Raw genomic sequence first — 15,920 nt, forward strand, 5'->3', positions numbered from 1 at the left:
TGGAAACCAAAACCAACCAAACCACAATAGTCAATGAGAAATGATCCTTACACTCATTTCTCACAACAGTCCCACAACAAGTTGACGTGGCTGGTAATATTTTATTACTTTTTTGTTTTGTTTTCATTTCTTTTTGTAAAAAAATAATAAAATATTACCAACCACGTCATCTTGTTGTGGGGCTGTTGTGAGAAATGAGTGTACGGATCATTTCTCTTAGAGGTTGGGAGAGGGCTTCAAAAGCCATAAGCTGCAAAACTAAACTTAAAACCAATAGCAGGCAAGATAACATAGAGCATGAGTTGCACAAAAAAGTATAATCAAGAGAAGCTGACAGCCAGAAATGGTAGCCAAAACCTCTAGATAACAAAAGAGAGCATCAGTTGGCCTCCAAACAGTAACTCTTAGATTTTGATGGTAAAAGGCAGTAACAATTTCATACAATGTTAAAAGTATTGACTTCTTTTCACAATCTTCTGCTATTAGCAACTCATTTCCGACACCTGAGGATAACTATTTATTGTACAGAAGCTTCTCTCCCTCGCATCCCCTCCTCCCCCCCCACCCCAAAAAAAAACAAAAACTCAAAACTGAAGACCCTTAAGAGGCAGCAATAAAACGCAGCATCAATAGGCATACGGACTACTCTTTTAGACTCCCATTGTACATCCAGAATCCACAATCCTATCTACTTTCAGGGAACTTGGTCTCATATGCCTGGGGTACCTGCATGCACGTGAATTTTATTTTTAGTTTTTTTATTATGCAATAAGTATTGAAAAAAATAAAACAAAATGAAGCCATAGAAAACATGATTACCATATATGTCGCGGTAATCATCTTTCCAGCAAACCATCTTCCATGGAGAGCACGCTGTGCGGCGACTGCACCTTGTGTATTCTCAAATCGCAAGTACACAAAACCAGCACTGTGCCTGTTAATCAATATACATAAATATATAAGCCCCAAGACCCAAGTATCAAGGGAAAATGGAATAAAAAAAAAAAAAAAAAAAAAAAAAAAAAAAAAAGAAAAAGGCTGCACACTAAACTTACTTCTCCACAAAAATATGTTTCAATTTTCCGAACTTTAAACATTCTTCTTGAACATCTTCTTTGATATCCAAATCAAAATCTGGCTCCGTCTGCAAAAGGGAGATCATTAAAAAAATAATCAGCAACAGGAATATGAACAGAACTATTTAAAAAAGCTATGCCCACCAACCTCAACTTTTGGATCAAACATATCCTTCAGTAATAAACATTCACTCGGAACACCAATTGTATCAATAGTTGGCACTGCAGAAGTGGGAACTTGAAGACCTGCGCCAAGTCCAGCAAGAGCAGGAAAAGTGAGGGGAGCAACCACCGGAGGTACCAGAGGAGTAGCTCCTGGTCCTAGGATAGGTGGCGGTGGTAAAGTAAGGCCAGTGTTATTGACAGCAGTAGTGCCAACGGAACTAGCAATACTGCAGAAGGAAGAAAATCTCAGATCGAACAGGCCAATTTCAAGTATAATAACAAATAAGGGAGAGACAAACCTAGATGCAGTGCCACTGCGATCCAACTTCTGCATGAGAAGTGCTCGAGAACGTGCATTTAGTGACTGAGAATTAAAAGAAAAACAGGTCAGATTGGCCAATGATTTATTTAACCGGAATTAAAAAACAAATGTTTAATAATAGACCAACCAGAATATTCAAGAGATAGAGAGATAGATAACTTAGCGAAGAGAAATGTAAAACAATCTTTTGATAATTAATATATTGAATTTACACATATCAAAAATCAATATATTGAATTTATTCGCAAAAAAGGTTGTAACCATAGCACATGAGATGTATACAAGAGAAACACCTATAAAGAAAATCTAGCATACAAAGGAATGTAAATACATAATTGAGACATGCAAATGAAAAAAAAAAAGGCACAATATCTAAAACTTTTGGATATTGAATTTATGACAGAAAAAGTTAAGAATCATGTATTTTGTCACCATGATGTTAAGATTTCCAGCAAGTCATAGTAGCACTTTCATGACAACAGCAGCGCCATTAACACCACTAACAATGACAACACAGTAGCTACAAGAAGCAAGTGCAACAGCACTAGATGTAGTTGGAAATCAAAAAATTCAGTGACAAAAACAAGAAACAACTCTATCATACCAAAAGAGAGGACAGCCCTGTTAACTGCCTAAAAGAATGAAACCTTCAGTTGAAAAACATTTTAAAACGACCCAAGGGAGAGGCAATATCATTTATCACCTTATCACCATACCAAAGATAGCACAATTGTCAATTGCTATTAATGAAAAGGCTGTTTTGTAGCTTTTAAGGAGAATATTCAACTCAAGGAACAGCTCTCCATGCCTGGTTTGAATTACCAAGTAGCAGAAAAGACAAATGTACTAACACCGAAAATAATAGCAAAACACCCTCATTTGGGCCTAGAAATCATATTCTCACTGCAACTCTAAAAACTCTTCTTTTGATGCACCTTAATATCTATGTTAATTACTGCAGATATCTGGGAGGGGGCGACAAAAGACAGAGAAAGAAAGCAAAGATTAATTCAGATATTTAAATTTCCAAAAATGAAATTTGCTTGCATACAGGAATAAGCGCCCAGTCAAAAAAACTCCTTAATAAATGGCTTCCCATTTGGAAGAGTTATCTAATTCAAGTTCCTCATCTGCTACCAAACCAAAGCAGTACACAAGCAATCTTTATTCTGCATTGAAGTGAAATTGACAAGCTCCCCGGACTTGATAGGCTTTTGAATCAACTTTAATATTTAAAATCAAACATTTTCATCAGCTTTGTATAAGCAGATAATGCAAGCATATATCCAGATCAGCGCATGATACTGCCTAAAGGAAAAGGCCACTTAATAGCCAAAGCAATACTCATTAAAATCCCACTGAACCAACTATAGTAATAGTGAGCATTATACAGAAGCAGTGGATGCAGTGGATGCAGTGGAAGCTTTCAGGCTAATAGAACAATCTCCAAACTTTACTTGGCACAGAGCCACAGCTTCCTAGTTATCATGTAAGATTGCCATCACTAGTGAACAGATGAAACAAACAAATAATAACAGCAGTGGTATTTAAAAAATTAAATATTTAAAAAAAAAATGGAAAGAAAGAAAGATTGTGCATTAAGCCTTACTCCTTCAACCAACTTCAAGGGAGAGAAACAAATTTAAAAAACTAAATAAATAAAAGATAACAAATATAATAGAAGTCTAACTAACCAAGCCACCTCCTTCATCATCATCAAAGTCACCAGGATTTCCTCCAATCTCTAGCATTCCTGTTTGATCAGTAACAGCTGAAACCTGAAAAAAAAAAAAAAAAAAAAAAAAAAAAAAAAAAGGAAAGAAAGAAAAGAAAGAAAGAAGAAAGAAGAAAGAAGAAGAAGACGAAGAAAAGAAAAGGAATAAGAGAATATTCCAAGCAGGAGACCACATGATAAGGATTTGTTGTATGACATATACCATTCAATCATGCAGCAATGACAGAAAAAGAATGCCCTCAAGATTTATGCAGAAGCACCTGCTAAGTTAGTAAAGACCAGTGACAGCCAAAAAATCAAAATTTGATCTGAAAGGATAGACCTTGGGCATCACTCTGGATCACTAAGTAAAATTCTTTTTAAGTTATGGTATTGACTGATATGCTGCTACTCAAGACAACCATTTAACAATATTATAAATGACAAGAAGCAGACGTTAAAATGATGAACTAGTACACTGTACCATAGTAAATATATGGAGCAACACATCTATATGCGTACATTACAAAAAAGGACCCCAACTGGGGGGGGGGGGAAGCAAATATATGACTAGAATTACACCAGCTCTAGATAACAAAACAATTGAACCCCATTAGTTTGCATGCACATTCAACAAAATAAATTGTGGTCTTACATGTTCATAGAGGCATCTAACAAGTGAAAAAACGCAATCCTTGTTGCTTGACACCCAATGTGGCAAGAGAATGTAAAGCCTAAAACTTCACACACCTAACATGAGTATGAACAAAGACTTGAGTGCAATACCTTGATGAGCCGACCAGCAATTTCCAATTGTTGATTCAGACTCAGTGCATTTCTAGCATCTTCAAGGCGTATAAACTGCAATAAACAACTTATTCAATTAGCCCACTGACTCAGTAGGAAACTTAATGAGCATCTTACATGGCCACCTGAACAACAGTAGAGGCAACGAAGAACGCCATATCAGGTAGCATACCATTTGATTTAGAAATAACAAGCTGTATGCATATTGAAACCTAATATCAATCTATCAATGTAAAGGACTCATTATATCGTTTAATACTTATGACTTTCAGTTAAGTATGCAAATCATATGTTGTTTAGCAATTTGGGGTGGTGCGTTTTCAGGCAGTTTCAGTATATCATTATATGTTTTAATAGTGTTGCTCACCTGGACAAAGCCAAAACCTTTGCAATGTCCAGTTTCATCAAGAGGCAACTGCACCAGCTCTACTTGACCAAATGCTTCAAACACCTGAACATTCAAAGCAAAGGATCTACATAATTTATTTAGAGGAATAAACATATCAAGAATTCAAAGAAAAATAACTACAAGGCATGATAACCATAACAAAGAAAAAATAAATCATGAAAACTAATGAGAAGACCAAAGAGCATCTATATTAATGAAACTCCTCTCATGTTATTTAAAATTAAGAATATATAAAGAGAATGTAAAAACAAACAACAAAAGCATATGAACTATAACAAGGTGGAATAGCCCATCCCGATTTACCAGCCTCCTCCTATTGAGACACTAGTCCAATCGATAACTTCTACAATATAATGCCCTGCAGATTCTTTTTTTTTTATATAAGTAATGCCCTGCAGATTCTACAGAATGTTGGCCCACAAAATTTGCTTACCTGACGAAGATCAGCTTCAGTCATGTTGAAATGCAGATTGCCAACATACAGCCTTCTAGCCCCTCCTGAATAGGGGCCTATAAGCCCACCTGGTCCAGTAGCCACAGCTGTAGTTGATTGTACCAGATTCTTTTCAGCTTCTGATGGCTTTACCATAACTGGCTGACCAAGAAGAGGCTGACCAGAGAGTGCTATTGCCATAGGGACAGACATTGCATCATAGAACTCAATATACCTGCCAAGAGAAATATAGTTAGGATCAAAAGGAATCAATAGAAATAATTATGAAACAAATACACAAACATAATAATGCAGCAGGCTCCACACAGTTCAAAACAAATGGTCAAATTTTCTATCCATCATTGCTGTTGGAGGACCAATCCTAGATACACCGCATGAAGTACAAAAGAAAACCATATCATTCTAACCATTCTAACTATTCCACTCTCAAGCAGTAATTTAAATGAATAACAAGTTAATAACATTTCACTTCCCTTTAAAACCAATCACTCTCAATTTACACCCTATGAAACGGCCAATGACTCTTTCATGATATATCTAACATTGGTACAATTCCTAAGCAAGAAACTAGGATCACTCCCATAACCATGTCTTAAATCATGAAGCCACCTCATAGAGTGGGGTCTTCTCACGATTTCCTTAACTTTTGGTGCATTTGACCTTTTCTTCTCCCAGATTCGTGAACAACCATATTCTTTGACTTCTGTTGCCAACCAACTACCTCAAACCCTCAGCCTTTTGAAGCTCAACCTTTTTGCAGCCAATATTCTCTCAACAAGAAAAGACTTCCTCCTTTTCCATCCAATCCGCGGTGACTCTCGCAATGCACATACATAAGCACCAATGCAACATTTGTGGTGTTTTGTTCAATTTCTTGCTACATGGTTTCAGTTTGTTTCTAAAATAGATGAAACATGGAAATCACTTAATTGAAAACCCCATCACCATTTTCTCATTTAACCAGAATACTTTCCTCCCCAAGCAACAGTACCTACGTCCAGCAATGATATACCCATTGCCTCATTTCAATCAAGCAAGACACACAGGTCAGGGAAGATCTGGCAGTAGTTCCAGGAAATTATCCTTGCACAGGGTGCGGATGAAAGAATGCTACAAGCAAATCAAATTATTCTAATTCATACCCACTCGACTATCTAATGTCACAACCTATGAGAAATATATCACCGATTAAAATACCTGGAAACAAAATCCGAAACATGCTTCAATCATCCATATCACAAAATAAAGGAATACTCATCTTACTCACCTAATAAGGCCCATTCTGCATTAACCAAATATATCTCTTTACTTTATTTGAGAATAAATCCAAATAACATATCATTTATTTCCAATCATATAAACTACATTTTGGTATGCCAAAATATCAGACTATCTGGTCTTATTTGTTTTGACATTTTTCTCTTCTCTACCTTTTCCCATACCCGACAATAGTTAACTTTATCTTTTGCATTTGAAGAAAGAAAAAGAGCCACTTACTTAAATGGACATATAGGAAAACAACGATAACCAACACTAAACAAGGTTTTGTTAAAGGCAAACTACATGTGGATTTAGATGAATTTTTTTAATTGACATGTTAACATAATATGATAGCATTCATTTTGTCTGATTTTGGGCTGCCTCCTCTCATGTTTCATCATAGCTAGAGCAAAACAAAACAATTTTTTTTTATATAAGTTTTAAAAAAAAAAATTCCTTTATATCTCTAGCCTTTTTCACTGTTTACAATATGCATAGGCATCCAAACCATATGTGAGACAAGTTTCTGCTAATACCATAAGTTGTAGAAGCTGTTCCTCTGATACCTTCATTTATTTAACTAAAATAAGAATGTAGCACTAATTTAAGGGATTTTAGTTTGACAAACTTCAAAAACATATCGGCTACAATATATATGTAAAATCAAAACATGATCAACCAACATGCATGCGAGCCTGGGTCATATAGCTAGATGAAACATACCCAACTCCCTTAGAACGTCTTGAATTGCGATCCATTATAAGGCGTACGTCTCGCACCTGAGATGAGAGACAAAGCAACATGGTAACAATTACCTTTAGAGAGAGAGAGAAGAAAAAATCAACACACAGAGAAATGTTACAGCACTTGTGTGTGTATGTGAGCAATGGATAGAGTTAAATGAGGTAAAAATCTCAACAAAGTTGAACTGAACACTTTTTCTGTCTCATTTTGAGACATGTCAGTTAGATTTATGTTAAATACATTCAGAATTTATCTTTCCCTAAACACGTAGTCACTTATTCCAAATTTTGTTTCACTGCATTCCACTCAGACAGAAACAAATATTGAAACCAAATTTGAGAACTAGGATGTCAAAGGTAAAAATAGAATTAAGGCCAAGGTATTCCACTCCATTGGGTGTTTTCGGGGAGGGTTTTGATGGGGGCTTCAACTGTTTTTTGGGATCAAGTTTCATGTGGGTTTTGGGTGTTATGGGTGCTTTCTGGCTGGGAGGGCTTGACGGGTTCTTTTGCTGTTTTGGGGGTTCTGGGTTTGTAAGAGCTCTATTGTATGCTGCATGTGTACGTAGGGGCGCCTTAAACTTTTTTAATAAATTGCAACCTTACTTATCAAAAAAAATTAGCTTCATAGAAGCACAGACTACAAAAGGGACCCCACAAAACTTTCTAGTAAATTTATATGATATACTAAAAAAAATTTATTAATGTATTTCAACGTACAGCTAGCAAGTCCCTTTCCTTTTTTTTTAAGTAGCTAGCAACTCACCTACCTATCCTAAAGGAGGACTTTTTTTATTATTAGTAGTAGTAGTAAGTTATCCATGCAGCTAATGAGTTTTGTTAGAAGAGCTTCTTAGGGTTAAAAGGGTTGAAAAGGGTACTTTGGTCTTTGTATTGAATTTCACATATATATTGTGAGGTGAGAGGCTATGTAGAAAACACATAGCCTCCTCTCCCTCTGGTTTCTTCCCATGCAAACCCTACAACAAGTTTAAACCCATAATCTAACCCTCCAACCCATCCCTATGGGGAGGGGAAGTGCCATATAAGCTAGAGATCATTGGTCTAAAACAGAAAGTACAAAGTGAACAGTATATAATGGTTAATTTCTTCATAATTATTACCGTTTAGAACTTTTAGTCTATAACATCCTATAATTTCTGAAAGATTACATATATAAAACAGAAGATAAAATTTCAATACAAACCAAAACATTTAACAAAAACCAACCTTGCCAGCCCTTGAGAAGAACTCATATACATCTCTTTCATTTGCCTTCAAACAAATCTTCATAAATTAATGCCAAGAAAATAAGTCAGATCTCATGGGAAATATAGTTGACAAAAAATTTAAGGCAAGAGTACAAATATAAGGCCTATGGAAAATGTATTTGATTACCTGGTAAGCAAATACTGTCCTCTGATCCCGTTCAGGATCAGCCTCTGGTTCAGTCACTTCCTCCTTTTTCTCTTTATATCGTCTGCAAGAGAATGAAAATGTGAAATATAAACCCAAACTGTTTAAGAACTGAAAAAATTGTTAATGAATAACTCTAATGGAAAAACAAGCTGAGCTAAACACTCTAAAAGCGAAATTTATATTATTTTCCTCGCAACTGCAAATTTATTTTCTTTCATTCTTTGTACTCTTGGTCGGCTGCGTTCCTCGCACCTTTAACGTTTAGTTTTAATGATTTCCTTGTATTGTTTTCTACTTCCTCTTAGATGCCTTTCTTGTATACTTCATGTGTACTTGATTGCGCTTTGCACTTTTTAATGATATTTCTCTTACTTATCAAAAAAAAAACTACAAATTTATTTGATGTGGCAAAAATTGCCCTGCATTGAAAATGAAAAGGAAGAAAATAGCAGTCCGAAAATTGCAGCAAATTATTCTTCACTATGTGTAAAAATGACAAACCCAAGAAACAATCCTGCAGGGAACTACACAAAGTTAACATGAAATTACCAATGCAGGCAGATGGTGAAATCGAAAGACTGTTTCATCTTAAAATATGATAAGGACCAACCTGGAGAAAGACGTGGCAATTAAAGGTAATGAAAACATTGGGAACAACATAATCATAAATGAAACAGCATCATCATGTTGTATTGACGGCAGTACCCAAGGACCTAATTGCATTAATTTGGAACCTGTTAAAAGTTCATATTCCAAAAAGCAGATAGAACAAAACTGAGACCTCAAAATTAGGTCTACAGCCCCATTTTCATTTGTAAACTCATACTAGTGACATCACATTGTACTCAAGTAACACAAAAAAGTGGACTCGCACAATATGCAAGCCGATCAGAACTTATCAATGCTTATAAAAAAAAAGCTTGGGCTCTAGAGTCTCACAGTTGGAAAAGCTCAGAAAATAAGACACAATATGCAAACTGTATAAAGTTTCTTGTTAGAAAATGTAAGTGCTTGTAAGGAAAGTATAAAAGGTCAAAGAAAATAATGAAGGAAATGCAAAAGCAAAAGGATTTAATTGGGAAAAATTAATTTCCAGGAATCAATAATTGCAAAAGAAGATCCAGAAAATTCTCTTCAGTGAATACTGAAAACAACTTGCAGTCAATTGCACAATTACACTTAACATCAACTCAGAGAATTGATAATAGTTTATGAGACTTTGAGAAGGATATAAATAGGAAAGCAATGGTCATCTAAAACCTAAAACTTCATGACAGGCAATCAAACATATCAACAATAAATCGACCTATAATATATGCAAAAGAATAATCGCCAATCTCATAGTCATCAGAACATTAAATTCCCCACAGGCATCAGAAGATGAACTGCTTCTCTTAAGCAAAGCCCATCACTCCCCCACCAGCATTTCTGCAACAGAATAAATACAATCAAGCTACTGAGTTTAAAGGTGGAGGATAACAAAAATCAAAACATTACAGCACCGCCATGGTCAAAACCCCCAACATCGAACCCCCCAATCTTGCAATGCAAGCTTCCAGAGAGATTCCAGAAAGTTTAAGAGAAACGTTAAAAACCCATGACCTTGAGTTCCTGTGCCTGGCGCAATTGCCAGAAAGACCATCTGAAGATTGCTCTAGCATATCTGCGAGTTCCCAGAATCTAATGTTCAATATACAGAATTTTTAATACTGTTAAATAGTAACTATATTAAACTTAAGTACTACCAGTGTAGAAAATTCATTTAGATTATAGTATAAAACCCGTTAAAAAAGCGAGCAGTATACTTGGAGGAAAGAATGGGCCCAAAATAAGCAAAACTAAGGTAAAGAAACGGTGACTCGTTAGATTGTACTTCCACATCAAATGCAGAACCTGTGTCCAGTTGGATGGACACAGAATTCATGCCAAATAAAAGAGGAAAACATATTGGCAACCTGGACTCAAATCTAAAGATAAGAGGACAAATCGTTTCCCTAACAACTAAGCTTAACAACACAGAAGGGGCAGATACAAGTAGATTCTTTCACTGCAGATGTTTCAATCAACAGCACTAAATGCTTACACTTGTTTATGTCAAGTTAATTTCAGAACTCCCCCGAGTGTCCTACTTATCAACACTATAGAAATGGTCAACAGCTCCGTTGAATTTCAAATTTCATAAACAAGTATCTCATATCAACTTCCTAGGGTCTAAGTAACTAAGCAACCAGAAAAGGCATATAGAAAGAGAGAAAGTGTGGACCAGGCAGTACCCCGACTAAACATATGGTTCTAGGACTGAGGCATTGCCCCTACTATACATATGTTGGCGACAATTTTTTTCCATAATATAGCCCAAATTATAACTTGAGAACGTGGACTAGACCCACATTCTCATAATATAGCTCAATAACCATGACCCACCACCTCGGCCTAAATGCAATTAACTAAGCATAGAACAACAATGTCATACACACACAAGCACGATGCAACCAACCCCCACTCCCCAAAAAAAGGGGGAACACGGGAGAGAAAAAAAAAATAGGGAGAAAGCAAGGAAATAAGAAGCCTTTCACTCAGAAGTCGCAAAACTTTTTCTTTACCTACAAAAGTGACACATGAAAACAGCACATTTACCCTTAACAAATAATAATGATTACCAGCATGAACTTGCAAGCACACTACAATCAACTAAAAGATCAAAAACAATGTAAACATCAATAACAAGAACAATAAGAAAAAGATGATGATGATGAATGACGATGGTGGTGGTGGTGGTGGTGCAAAAACAAATATGGAAGATATTGGCCATGTGAACATGAGGGAAAATCCAACAAAAAAGAAGTCATCAACCTGACAGCTCAAAAATGTCAGAGAAGCAGCAGCAGCAGCAGCAGCAGACAAAGAAGAAGATTTTTTTTTTTTTTGGTTAACGTGGAACCTCACCAAGGAAGGGCTCCTCAGACCCAACCCTGGGGAGTAAACCCAAGATACACGACCCCACCAGCAAAAACTATGTATCAGGTAATCCAGAGGAACTTCTAGTGTGGAATTGAACCCAGGATGTCCGAGCCTACGGCTCATCCCAAGCCCGCCCTTTGACCACTAGGCTGCACCCTAACAGGTTAAACATGGGACATGGAAAAAGAGATGATGAAACATATATTCTGTTACAATTATGAGAACACCTAAGAAGCAGTTCTCCATTAAGTTCCTTCCCAACTAACCGCCGATTTATCAAAGAACACGTCACCAAATGAATATCAACAACTCATTAAGGCAAGTAAATGACATACCTTTGACCCCATGATCCCAGTTAATCATTAAAAACTCAGAAAATATCATAAAATCAGGCCCCACCAAAAGTAGAATGTAGAGTGGGTGAGACACGAACAACGAAGAACAACAGAATGTCTTTATATGCAGAATACATACCACAAGATGTTTGTAATAAAAAATAAAAAACATGCCACAAGATGTTCGTAGCATATAAACGGTATAGCAAGGATAAAGAAAACTGTTTGTGCAGTAGTACATGACACTCTCCCCTCAATCAAGGCCCATCTTCAAGCCTCAACAATTGAATTCGATCAAGTATTCGTGCCATCTGTAATAACATTCTGGAGCATGACTCCACAAGTTGAAAATTTAAACCTGCTGCAGATTGAGCTGCTTTCAACTCACTAACAAACAAATTGGAAAACCAAGACCATGTTTGGTAACGTGTTTGGAAAGCCTTTTCTCTTTTCAACCATAAAAACACACTTTTTAAAAAATCGTTACCTAACAAAACACTTTTCTTTCTTAGATAAGTAAATGGAATTCATTAAAAAGCGCAACCCAAGTACACAAGATGTATAGAAGATAAACCCCTAACCATAAAAGGGGGAAAAAATCTAAAAAATCATGAAAGCTAGAAAAATGAAAACAATCAATGGCAGTCGTCCAATGGTAGAGAGTATTGAGGAAAAAAAAAACCTTTAATTCCACCATTGTCCTCTTACGTTCTTCAAACAAAAAAAATACAAAAAACTTTTTAAGAAACTTCCTACACCTTATAAGAATAGTTTGAGCAAACAAATGCTTATTTTTTTCAGGTGTAGAGCAAACTTCTTACCTAAAACAAAACAAAAAATAATAATAAAAAAAAAAATAGGGAGGCTGCGCATTTTTGGCAAAAACACTTCTCAGATTTTTTGCTTTTCAAAAACACTAAAACACACTTTTCAAAAAGTTTACCAAACACTTTTCTTCTATGGACCCTACAAATACCATTTTTCAAATGTGATCCTAACCAAAAACACCTTTTTTTTATGACGAGAACCCCTCCAAGACAGGGCTACTTCGTATACCCACCTCTGTCAGGTAAACCTCAGACCCATGTAAAGCGCCCCCTCCACACGGATCGGACAAGCCCCAAAAAATTGTTTGCACCCAAGGAGATTCGAACCTTAGATCTCATGGGACTACCACAAAGACCAAGGCCCTTTTCAAAAACTCTTTTCAAAACACAATACAAAAACAAACTTTTCAAAAACTTTACCAAATATACACCAACATTTCATCTTTCGACAAAAATGTCACTCATTAGGACAAATGACCAAACTGAACACTCACTTCTGGGAAGAAAACAGAGAAGGATAAATCCACCTTCTGATTACAAAGTATACGTACATAACCAGGGCCAAAGTGCTGAGTCAATGTACTGAGATATTTAGAGCTCTAATGTAAGGCGTCAAAACATTAAACCTACCTCCCCAAAAGTCCCTATTTTATCATTGCCTGAAAGCATTAACACTCTAATCACTCAATTTTGAGCATAAAATCAGGTTGACCAACCACAGCACACATAACTAACACCAAGGTTCTGAAATGTTTAGAGCATTGATTTAAGGTCTTACAAGATCAAACCTACCTCCCAAAAAGTACCTATACTATCGTTGCTTGAAAACATCAACACTAACCACTCAATTTAGAGAACTCACTCATTTCCTTCAGATCCCAACTTCACCAGATGGGTGGGATTCCTCATGTGCTTAGTTGCAATTGACACGCTGTAAGAAGAGTTATTCCTTTTAAATTGTGTAACTTCAAATGAATTTCATTCCTAATTATCATTAGCATGCAGACTAGCAAGAAACATATTATATTAGCATGAAAAATCTGACCCATTAGTTTTGGTGGATTACCAATAGTTTCTTACAATTCGTAACTACCAAAAACTTCTCTATGTCCCCAAGAGCATAAATCTTTTAATGAGAAACTTTTTTTTCCTACACAAAGTATTGCTCAGAGCCCATTTCACTTTTACAATTCAGCGTGATAACATAGGTCATAAAGAACACTATCAACTTAAGAAGACTTATATCATTCCATTTAACATCTGAAAGTGCATGTACTGGAAATTTTTTTTGATAAGTAAGCATGTACTAGCAATTATATGAAATAACATCATAAAGTAACGTTCACTTTTCATTAGAGCTATTCTACATTCTTTTTTTTTTCTTTTTTTTTTTGATAAGTAATAAGTTGGTATACAATCAATATGACATCATGAAGCTCATGCAGACAACTTATTTCATAGTAATAAATCATGTGACAATATGAACACTTATCAAGTACAAACAGAGTTTAATCATTTTTTTGCAAGCTAATTCCAGTAGCACGGAGTCTATGTAAATTCCAATTGATTTGACACCTACACCATGCATTTCAATGAAATATTTCAAAGAAAATATATGAATACCTGCTCTCTTTCTCCCGTTCCCTTAACTCCCTATCCCTTTCTCTTTCTCTGAACTCCCCGTCACGACTCCTCTCTCTTTCGTCATGGTCACTCCGATGCCTTTCTGATCGACTCCCGCTTCGACGTGACTGCTCTCTCTCCCTGTCCCTCTCACTCTCGCGGCCACGTTCTCTCCTGTCTTTGTTCTGATCACGATCTGGCTCTCTATCTCTATCCCTGTCTCTCTCCTTCCCATTCCTCTCCTCCCTGTCCCTATCTCTATCCCCATCTCTCTCCTTATCCTTATGTTCCCGGCTACTCCTGTGTCGATCCCTTTCTCCATCTCTGGACCGCGAGCGTTGATGAGATGAGCCTCTCTCTCTATTCCGATCACGATCACGCGAATCGTCTCCTGATCTCAAGCGCTTTGAGTGGCGTTCCACATTATCATCCCTCTCATCACTCCTATGCCTCGAACTGCGACTACGATCTTTGTCTCCAGACTTCCCAGTTTCACCACCACCATTAAGAGCACCTTCCTTCTCTTTATGGGGCTCAGGGTTTTCAACAGTTTTCTCCAAATAATCATAGGCGTCAAAATCCATCAGAATTTTCTTCTTCAAAACCACACAACAGATAAAGCTTACTGCTGCTGATATCTGCAACCAATTAAAAAAAAAAAATTCAACACAACCGTAGCTAGAAAAGAACATTAGTGCCAAAATAGTAAAGACCAAAAGCTACCTATCAAAAAAAAAAAAACTATCAAAAGTAAAGACCAAAAACCTGATACTCTGTTTGGTTGCTGACAATAGGTAGAAACAAATACAATACCGAAATTTTAAATTTTGCATTTTTTGGAGCCCAAGAAAACTGAAAACTCGAAACAGATAATTCTCATTGAAATAATCATATAAGTTAGATATTTCAGTTCCAAACAATAGAAATGCTATTTCTCTTTCTTTCCCACCATTTCTCGGCAACCACACACATCACTTGAGGCTATTCTACAAATCCTTCCCCCCCCCAAAAAAAAAAGCAAACCCTTATCAAACTCAGTTCTTTTACAACTAGGGTTGAATTTCATTCTCCCAAAAAGAAATCCAGCAAAAAATTTCCATCCAATTTCTAACAACCTTATATACTTACTAATCAAATATAAGCCTTAATTTAACAATGGAACATAACTTTCAATCCAATATTCATTTCCAAACCCTAGAATCACCCAGAAATAAAACAAAGACCTTATTACAATCACGTGATATTCCATTTGCTGGCAGATGCATCACACGGAAGTAAAACGAAATCAAACAAAAAGAACAACACTTATCCTCTAATCCCGAGGCTTACACCATTTCTCAGCAGCCAAAACGGACTGTTAGGGTTTCTCGCGCGAATTTAAAAAATTACCTTCAGAGCAAAACGGAAACGTAGAGCTTCGAATCGTAGACTGAAGAACAGCGAGATTGCAATTCGTATGAGGCTCAAAGCTTAAAGAAGCTTAGGTTTCGAGCTCGAAGCGTGAGAGTGTAGATTTATGGGCTTCTCTGCTGTATCGTAAGGGCAAGATTGCAAGAAGGTGGGAATGCGAGCGGCACGTGACTTTATATCGTCGGGTTGTGATTGGGTCGGTTATCGGATCTGGATGAAATGTCCGAATCCAATCCCCATATTGCCATATATATCCGTTGGCCAGAAAGTAAATCCAGCCCTCCGGCTAATTTCTACCATCAAATTGTTAAACTGTGAAATGCTACTCGAAATTTTTTTTTCCAAAATTTAGTTTTTAATGTTCTATTTGTTTCGGCATAAAATAATTTTTGAAA

At 36.3% G+C, this 15,920-nt stretch overlaps 1 protein-coding gene across 3 annotated transcripts; it reads right to left on the bottom strand.

Annotated features, from left to right (window-relative positions):
• Positions 1-383: 383 nt before the first annotated feature.
• Positions 384-15,678, bottom strand: LOC133882928 (uncharacterized). Of its 3 annotated transcripts, XM_062322168.1 has the most exons (15): positions 15,505-15,678; positions 14,116-14,753; positions 13,355-13,423; positions 8,349-8,430; positions 8,181-8,237; positions 6,931-6,986; positions 4,927-5,161; positions 4,452-4,535; positions 4,064-4,138; positions 3,258-3,341; positions 1,541-1,605; positions 1,225-1,468; positions 1,056-1,144; positions 820-934; positions 384-726 (listed from the first exon to the last, which is right to left on the bottom strand). In XM_062322168.1, the coding sequence occupies exons 2-15, from the start codon at positions 14,697-14,699 to the stop codon at positions 685-687; spliced, it is 1,881 nt and encodes a 626-aa protein (XP_062178152.1). In that variant the 5' UTR covers positions 14,700-14,753; positions 15,505-15,678; the 3' UTR covers positions 384-684. The 3 variants fall into 3 exon arrangements, with proteins under 3 accessions (XP_062178152.1, XP_062178153.1, XP_062178154.1); XM_062322169.1 differs by lacking the exon at positions 13,355-13,423 and having other exon boundaries at positions 15,505-15,677; XM_062322170.1 differs by lacking the exons at positions 13,355-13,423; positions 14,116-14,753; positions 15,505-15,678 and adding an exon at positions 8,980-9,628.
• Positions 15,679-15,920: the final 242 nt, after the last annotated feature.

Source organism: Alnus glutinosa, chromosome 11 (genome assembly GCF_958979055.1).
Source record: "Alnus glutinosa chromosome 11, dhAlnGlut1.1, whole genome shotgun sequence".
NCBI classification, from domain to species: Eukaryota; Viridiplantae; Streptophyta; class Magnoliopsida; order Fagales; family Betulaceae; genus Alnus; species Alnus glutinosa.